At 43.8% G+C, this 9,656-nt stretch overlaps 1 protein-coding gene across 1 annotated transcript in view; it reads left to right on the forward strand.

Moving 5' to 3' along the window:
• LOC102987306 (WD repeat-containing protein 49-like) overlaps positions 1 to 9,656 on the forward strand; it is a 111,072-nt gene that overhangs the window by 4,816 nt on the left and 96,600 nt on the right. The window contains 1 exon segment of the mRNA XM_024125814.2: positions 8,481 to 8,648. Coding sequence (XP_023981582.2) covers positions 8,481 to 8,648 — 168 coding nt within the window.

Raw genomic sequence — 9,656 nt, forward strand, 5'->3', positions numbered from 1 at the left:
GGCCCGTGAGCCATGGCCGCTGAGCCTGCGTGTCCGGAGCCTGTGCTCCGCAACGGGAGAGGCCACAACAGTGAGAGGCCCGCGTACCGAAAAAAAAAAAAAAAAAAAAATAGAAGTTGGCTAATGATCACTGGATTTTTGCATTCCTTCACGAAATATGAAAATTTGATTAGGGCTGTGAGATTTAAGAAATGATTTTTTAAGCGCAACAGAAATTTAGTTAACCTCATTCGGTACTGCAGCCCTGAAAAGTCTTCTGTACTTAGGGTTAGGGTTAAGGTTAGCGTTTTCATTCACTTCCTTATTTTTGTGGACAGTGGGAGAAGGGGAGGCCGGAAGCACGTGTATTTGTAACAGGAGGTCAAGATGGAATAGAAAGACCAGGATAACAAAGAGCAAAGCTTGGAAGGTGCCAGAGGCTGTAGGTGTGTCATGAGCAAATAGGAAGCAGGCTGGGTAGGATATTTTGGGGGATAGAAGGATGGCTCTGGGAAGAAGTTGTGAAGGGAGAGAGTGAGGCTTTTTGGTCACATTTTATACTTAACTGAAAATTGCTGTAAAACCTTTCATAAATTATATAATCACTGGCTTTGGTCTCATGCCCTTCATTAATATTATTAATGATGGCATTCACTTCACTCTCGCAGAAGCATTTCTAGTAAATTTAAAGAGAGAAGATGAATTAGTCTCTTTCTGGATTGGGGAGCCCCCTCCTGGGAGGTAGGCAATTTTTTGTTATTTGTTCTTTTTTAGAAATGGAGGTAGAGAAGGGTGAAAGGCCCATTTCACATAATAAGGTGGTTAGTGGACAAGTCATGATCATGGTATAAATTTCAGGAAATTCTGAAGCTAAGTGAAAAAGATATTCAGGGGCAGTGGAAGGATAGAAGTCTGCGGGAAGGATAACATATATGCAGTATGTTTTGACTGTACAAATCTAGAGTCACCACTTTTTAGGAATATAAGTGTTTTTAGGAATATAAATTTAGGACTAGATGTCTTATGTGATGTATAGACTCGTAAAGTATACTGCGTATTTAGAATTGTAAAGGCTCAGAAAACTACAATATGAAAATTGAAATAATACCATGTTTTTCCCATAATATTCCAACCTTAAGGGGAATAATTTTCAAATCCTTAAAAAATTGTTTCACCCTCTGGAAGTCACATCTGGGATGTAGGATAAGAAGTCACATGCTCTTAGAGGCACCATCTTCTTGCCAGGTCTCAGATTCGAGTACATTTTTCTCATACATGTTGTGTGTGAGCCTGATATGAGCCTGGTATACTCTCACTGCTTTTTTGGATGCTGGAGAAGGCGTAGTCTAAGAAAATGTTGAATTCATTCAGTGGTAATATCTCTTACTGGGGAGGGGAAATGGCCCCTCAGTGTGATGGAGTCATCTTTCACGTGTAGTCAAATATCGTTGGGGTCTTTCTCCCAGTCAGCTTTTTAAACATTACCTCCTGGGCTCAGGTCTTGCCAAAAGAGCCCTACCAGGAAATTTTAAGTGGAAACCTCAGGTGGAGTGTTTTCCCGTTCTAGAGCTAGGTTTCCGATTTTGTTCCTTGGTGAAAGCAAGTTAAAAAGTAATTATTGAGTCATTTAGGACAGAATTTGAAAGGTGCTTCAACTTTACAAAATTGTGGATCTCCCAGGAGCTTTGGTGTCAGTCTGAGTTTTATGGTAAAGGCCACCACCTTGGAAGCTTGGAGGTGGTCAGAGAGATTTGAGAAGATGATCCTGTTGGGGAAATAGCCTATTTCCTCCTTTGCTATCTTCCTCGGGCCTCAGGAGATAGCGCAAGAACATCAGAGCTTAGCTCAGCTCTACCCACTGGTGACAGTTTATTCATTCTTTCTAAGCCGGAAGTTTAAGGATTTTCGTTTATAAAAGCCAAATTGTTGAGACAGTAGCTAAGAGACTGGAGGTGAGGCAGAGACATTCTCTGGGGATCTGTTTATTGACCTAAGGACAGGGGACTAAAAGGTAACAAAATTCCCTAACACCAAGGGTACCAAGAGCCTCTGGCCATAGCTTCAGAAAATTTACCCCAGAAAAGGAGGCCACAGATCAGTTCCCCCAGGGCCTCCCCCTGTTTCAGCCTGGGGTGAGACGGACCAAGGAGCAGAGGATGCGGCACTAGGCAGTTCTAATGCACTGGACTCCTGACAGGGAAGAGAGCATCTTTGGAATGTGATCTGGCAAAATATTTTCACTCTCCCTTTTCTCATATCAGTCCCGTTCCTGATCTTTTCTTTCCCAAGTCAATGTCTATCCTCTCCTTTCCTTCCACCACCTCGCCACCTCTTCCTTCCTTCCTTCCTTCCAGCCCAGTTGAGCCAAGCCTACCCCAGAACTTGGGGCTGAGGAATCAGCTGAATTGGAGTAGACACTGGGAACAGTGACGGTTGGAATAGCCTAAGTGTTACTCAGAGGCTTAGCCACCCCATATTGGCCTCCCATAGAGAGAGGAATTATGGGTTTCCAGAAATGGCATTTTATGGGCATTACTATTAGCATTATATGTTTTTAATTTATTTTCTTTTTGTTTTGATGAGATTGAACATCAAGTGACCCTTGAAGAGCTACAACACTTAAATGCACTCTTTCAGGTAGGAATTGAGCAGGTGAGCTTTCTAATTTGATTCTCTTTTTGATGGTTGATTTTTCAGTGAAAAGTACACGCCTTTTAATTCCTATAAAATAGCAATGAAGAATAAATTCTCTGTAATTGTCACTTCTTAATGGAATGAGAAACAAAGTATGAATGCATCAGAGAAATGAACAAAAGGGATAGCATGCTAGAAGTTGACAGGGTTCAGGTAGGTCCAATTAGACATTCCATTCTTTGGACTCTTACTCCCAGACTAAACAAAATGCAACTATGTTCAGAGCTAATTATTGTTTTTCCCTCCTAGGAGTATGAGAAGAGAGGAAGGCAGCTGCTGGATGTGGAAACTTAAAAATGCATAATGAAGCAGAGCATGAGGTCACAGAAGAAAGTAAATGGGTTTTATAAATGTTGGATCATTGAAAGCACAGTTAAAATTTCAACTATAGGAACCAATTAGGCTTGATGATCTATCTGTACAATCACTCTCAGCTCTGAACTATGATTTCTGCTAACACCCAGCTGACTTACTGAATGCTTCATATAGGAAAATATTTTTAAATTACTTAGTACACTAGGCCAACAAGATATTTAGAGACTTTTCTGGAAAAGGAGAAAAAGGCTCTTATTAGATCACTGGTTATTTCCATGTGGGTTGTTTCCAAAGAGTTTGGACACTTCTCCCGCCCCCAAACTGCTGGAATTGAGGATTTTAAATATTTTCTCTGCAGTCTTGTTTAGCCCAGTTTTTAGCCCAGAATATGAAATCTTATTGAATATCTTAGCCTGTTCAGGCTGCTGTAAAAAACAAAACAAACAAAAAAAAAACACCATAAAATGAGAGGCTTATAAACAAAAAGCATTTATTTCTTACAGTTCCAGAGGCTGGAACTGAGGTCAGGGTGCCCTCAGGGTCAGGTGAGGGCCCTCTTCCAGGCTGCAGACTTCTCACTGGATCCTAGCAGGGCAGAAGGGGTGAGGGAGCTCACTGGGGTCTCTTTCGTAAGATCACAAATCCTATTCCTGAGGGCTCCACGTTCATGCCCTAAGCACCTCCCAAAGCCTCACCTACTAATGCCATCACATTGGGCATTAGGGTTTCAACATATGAATGTGGCAGGAAGGCGGGGACACAAAACTCCAAACATAGCAATGAACAAGGCTGTATTCACAAGATAAAATACATATGATAACAGGAGAGGCTGTTTAAGCTCTACTTGCTAAGGTTTCATGATTACATCTTAAACGATAGAAAAAAATTATTCAAGGTAAAGCACTATGATCTTGTCCCTGGAGTTTAAACAAAATCCCACCATTGTCAAACTGTAGGCTGATGAGGTCCGCAATGCCCCTTCTAAGTTACAAAGCCCTCGGTTTCCATGGCTCGAGTGGAAGTTTATGTGTGTTTAGAGTTTCATCTGCTGTGGAGAAGTGATCATTAAAAAACACCCATCTTTTAAAAATATCTCCTCTGTATGCATAATATTAAACAAAAAACTATGGGGTAGAGAGAGGAGTGTTTTCAATGGATAAATTATCAGGTGTTTTAACAACATCCCAGATCTTTTTAGCCAAAGCAGTCTAATTATCTGCATTTTTAGCATGCCTGCCCCCCTAGTCAGTGATCTACTCATTCTCTTCTCCTCTCATTCATTCATTCACTCACTCATTTATTCATTCAGTAAATATTTACTAGTGGCACAGAGTCAGTCGAGTGGGCTCTGCCTTCGGGGAGGTCAGAGCTGGCCTAGAATCCAGCCTGGGTGCCATGCGAGCATCTAAAGCAGACCAGGGAGCCAAGAAGGTCTCCTGGAGGACATGAACCTCGGGCTGAGTTTTCAGGGGCACAATATACAGGGTGAGTGTTTCAGATATGGGTGCCACCTAGAGGAATGGGGGTCTTGCACCAAACCTTGTGGTTCCCTTGGGGAGCAGAGAAGGTGATACCCTATTTTCCAATTTCCATATCTTCCCACGTGCTGTTCCCTTGCCTAGAATGCTCTCCTCCCATTTTTTGCCTGAGTAATAATTCTCCCTGGATTCTGGTTTTTCTTACGTTCCCAGAATTTCGGACCATGCCTGGCCCATAAAGATGTCCAATAAATGCTGTTGAATGAACGACTGACTTTAACGCGGCACAGTCATCACGGACTCCGACGAGTCTGTCCTAACTTTCCTAGAAAGAGGTGGCTGCTCCTGCTTTTAACCTGATAGTGGTCCGCAGTTTCCCGTAACACAGAATTTGTTCTTGGCACTGCACTGCTGGTTTGCTGTGACCCCGCTAGACAGCGAATGCCATGAGGGCAGGTAAGGCATCTTTCAGCTCTGACGCTGAAGCATCTGACACAGGGCTTGGCACGTCATTGATGCTCAGTGGGTGAGCGATGTGAGGAGGAGGGGGTCCGGTGTCTCTCACATAATCATGCCGAGAAGGCGGCTCCCCAGGGCAGGGCCAGAGGCTGTTCATGCAGACCCCAGTGCCCCTTTAGCTCTGACTGATGGGGGAGGCTGCATCTCTCTGGGCAGAGCCACGGTGCCGCGAGGCCAAGGAGTGGCCGTATGATGGCCCAGGTACCGCCCGAGGGCCCACTCCCACTGTGGCCACAACGCTGCACGGCCCTTGCCGCGTGCCACCTTGTCCGGAGCTCCAAGTTGCCCAGGTGGAGCCACACCTCTCCCAGGCTCTGCTTTGTGGTGACAGGGGTGGTCTGGGTGGGCGGCCTGAGCCCAGGCAGTGATTGCCCTCCTCCTGAGCTTTTTTGTTTCCTGTTGCATCTCTGATCCTAGTCTCTCTGGAAGCCATCCCTCTAGGTGTTTTGGTCTGTTTGGACTTTCATTCCGAAAATATTTGTTACTTATTATGTGCATGGTATTGCCTAGTTGCCATGGTAATGTCTGCGCTGGCAGCCACACCCAGGGTGTGCGATGTCTCCTTTGGAGCATGATGTAGAGGGAACTGGGGCTGAGCTTAGTGCCACAGCCAGGGTCTCTCCTCACGACCCCTACACTGGCACTGGGTATCGACTCACCAAGGGGCAATGCCCTGGTGTCTTGAAATAAGGCATCATCTCGTTTTTTCCATTTGGTATCATTACTGAGCAAAGGCAAACACCCCTGAGACTTATAAGAGAAAAGCCAACACCTCATTCCCCAAAATAGACATAAAACCTGACCATCTCTATTGAAGCTGCAATTATGGAATCCTGGGGTTTGAAAGGACCTTAGAGGTCACTTAGTATATAACCACTTCAATGCACAAATTCTATTCTCTGCTAAGCTAGGAGCCAGCATATGCTTGAATACCTTCAGCTTAAGGGAACTGGATACTTTATAAGGTAGCTCATTTCAAGGTTGGAGAGCTCTGACCTTAAATTTTGTTTTTTTCCCTTTAGGAGCTGAAATTGGTCTTTCTTGACATTCTACCCATTAGCCCAGTTTCTAAGCTTTTGCACCACTCTCTGAGTTATCCATTGCACCAGAACAAAATTACCACAAACTCACTCGGTAGCTTAAAACTACACATTTATTATCTCACAGTTTTTGTAAGTTAGGCATCCAGTCTTGGCTTAGCTGGGTTCTCTGCTTCAGGGTGTCTCGTGAGGCTATATCAAGGTGGCAGCTATGCTAGGGTCTCATCTGAAAGCTTGACTGGGGAACGGTGCACTTCCAAGGACACGTGGTCTTTGCCAGGATTCAGTTCCTTGCTGGCTGTTGGCCATTTCCATGTAGGCGTCTCTATAGGGCAGCTCATGGCATGGCAGCCAGCTTCCTCAAAGCCAGCAAGAGAGAGAGAGAGCCTACCAGAAGTTATGATTGGTTACCAGCAAGTTACTCAAAGAGAGGGGGTTTTATGGGCCTGAATACCAAGAGGCAGGGATCGTGGGGTCCATCTCATAGTCTGCCTGTTACAGCCACACAGAAGAAATCTACTCTCTCTCTCCCACAGGATGATCCTTCTAACGCGTGAAAGTAATTTTTATGACTTGCACATCTTTCTGTCCTGGCTACACCCAAGTGAGTATCCTCACCGTCACAACCATTGTCCTCAGAACTTGCTTTGCTGTGTATCTCAAAGTGGGGTTACACTCAAAGGTACTGATACACTTTGAGTTTCAGTATCTCAAACTGCAACTCAGTTCAGTCCTCTGGCTGGAACTGACCAGGGTGGAGTGGGACCCCCCTGGGCGCGTAAGCGCTGGGAGACCCACAGCTCCTCCTACTAATTAAGGCTTGATTTCAAAAATGACATTCTAGGAGCTCAGCCTCTTGCTGGGGAAGAGTTTTGGTGTCAGTGCACTGAATTCAGATTAACAGTCCTATTAATGTTTTGGAGCAAACATTCCAGAGATCTTAGAGTAGTATGCATTTTTGAATATGAAAATTGGAAAAATGAATATTTTCCCCCTCCTTCTGTATCCTCTCGCCCACCAATCTAGTGAATAGTTTACTCTAAAAGCAGATTTATTTTTTTCTCTCTAGAGTATTGAACAAATAGAACAACTGTTCATGAAAATAAGACTATGAAGCAGTGGGCAGAATTCAGTGGGTAAGTTGGGTTGGGTTTTGTGAATCAGACTTGAAGTTAGTGAGGAAAATGTATAAAATGTTCGGTTCTGAGCCTTTCTGGAGTATCCTATGCCCCTCAGTACCCTTGCCACGTTGAAGCTGAACCAAGGGGACATGCATATTCACAATTTTCAAGTTCTTGTAATGTCAGGATATGCTTGGAATAGCTTAACTAGGAATTGCAGTAGCTCAGGCAAGTTCCAAGAAGGCGTTCCTAAAACCAGGGAATGAAGGCTACATCTGCCACCTTACCCAAAAGCAAAAGTGAAACACCAGTGAGCAAGAAATCCTGTGAGCGAGGAACACCTGGTGATAATCAGATCACTGACACATGGAAAGTGTTTAGAACAGGGGCGGCCACAGAGTAATTTCTCAACAAATGTTACCATCATCGTCATTATTAATGTTTCCCAATTTGGGTTGTATAATGAGGAGCTGAGACATCTGCTTTTAAAATTCTCTGCCATTGTGTGTCAGTATCCTTCTATTGTTCTAGGATGAACTAAGTTCCAAAATGACAAGCTGAGCAGCATTCACCTCTATTCAGACCTCGGGCCAGTGCCCCAACCAAAGCAGATACAAGTGTTTTCACTGTCATCTGATTTGAAAGGGAACAGTCGGGATTCCAGGAAAGAGATGGGAAGACTCTAGTGAGTTAGGGCTTTGGGGGAAGTGGAGAGAAAATGGAGATGTTCCCAGGCCCCATACGCACGCCCACCCCTTCCCCAGACCACAGGTCTGCTTTTCCTACGTGCACTGCTGAGATTCGAAATGAGGCATACATCCTGGTGGGTCGGAGCTGTGCGGTCAGACCAATGGGGGCTCAAGTCTCAGGCCAGCCACTTACTAGTTGTTTGATCTTAGGCAGATTATTTAACCTTTCTAGGCTTGAGTTTCCCTATTTGTAAAACGAGGAGAGCAACAGTACCTACCTTATCCCGCTCTGGCAAGAATGGAGGTGAAGGTCCACATCGCATGGAACAGGGTATGTGCTCAACCATCGTCATTATCTTTAGACAGAGAGACTGGGCAGGGAAGCGAGACACTGGGTAGCAGATTTCCAGCCCTAGCCGAACAGGCGCACCCCAGTTATTAGCCCCGAGTTTTTGGCAGCCAAGTTCACATCGATGAACTCATAATTATGTCAGGACTTAACCATGTCCTGAGGATAAAGAGAATTTTCGAAAGCCAGAAAGACAGTAGACGTTTAATGAATTTTCCTTTCTTCACCAGGATGGCTTCTGCACATACCTGCAGCTATAGTGTATTCAGAGCAAAGCTGATGCTCTGGCTCCCCAGAAAGAGGTTTCCTTCCAGCTGCCTGCCGTGCTGCAGGGGCTGTCGGATGGGGGTCCCATGCTGCACATTCTCTCTGCGCCTGATGACACCTTAATCATGATCCGAGAAGATGGGGCCGTTTATTTCTGGTCCCTGCAGCTGAAGTTGAAAAGAAGAAAGCGGGTTTTTGTATGTGATTCTGATTTGATAAGGAGGCTGAGTGCTCCAGTTTGATTTTATTTGCTATTTTAAACTGCTCCTCAAGTGGCATGATTACAGAAATTGTGTCCTTGAATATAATATATTCATGTTGGATTTTGCCAGTCTATGGAATGCAAATAAAATATGATCTCTATATGTAGTGCAAGATAATTCCTCATTTTGCTTCTAAATCAGCTGGATGAATTACACGTGATTCCATCGTGTAATTTATCATATGTCTTAATGAATGACAAATGGAAAAGAATTTTCCATTCTTCTCCCTGTTAATGGTTATTTCAGTTTAGGTTGCTCTGCGAGGGTTTCTCCTTAGAGAACTTACAGAATCACAGAATCAGAAATTCAGAAGGCAAGAAGCATTTGGGAACTACACTTAGGATAGGAATAACAATACCTGACCCATTCCAGAATATATTCTGTCTTTAAAGTCTTTCTTTTATTATCTCATTCAACAAATAGCTGAGCCCTCGTCACTGCTCAGGTTCTGTGTTGTGTGCTGGGGGTACAGACACCCATTTCTGCCCTCAGGAAACTTATCATCCACCTTAGAAGTTACAGCTAAACCATAACCCTCAGGCTGCCAAATAAGCCCGCTCTAGAGAGAGGGAATAAAGGTGGTTCTTCAAATCTATATAGCAAGTTCTCTATATAGGCAGACCCTGTTTTATTGCATCCCACAGATACTGTATTTTTTTTACAAATTGAAGGTTTGCGGTAACCCTGCATCGAGCGAGTCTATAAGAGCCATTTTCCCAACAGCATTTGCTCATGTTGTGTCTCTGTGTCACATTTTGGTAATTCTCACAATAGTTCAAACTTTTTCATTATTATTGTATCTGTCATGGCGATCTGTGATCAGGGATCTCTGATGTTACTATTGCAAAAAGATTGCTACTCACTGAAGGCTCAGATGGTGGCTAGCATTTTTTAACAAAAAGTATTTTTATTATTATTATTATTTTTTTTTTTTTTTTTTTT

This window comes from Physeter macrocephalus, chromosome 13 (assembly GCF_002837175.3).
Source record: "Physeter macrocephalus isolate SW-GA chromosome 13, ASM283717v5, whole genome shotgun sequence".
Taxonomy (NCBI): domain Eukaryota; kingdom Metazoa; phylum Chordata; class Mammalia; order Artiodactyla; family Physeteridae; genus Physeter; species Physeter macrocephalus.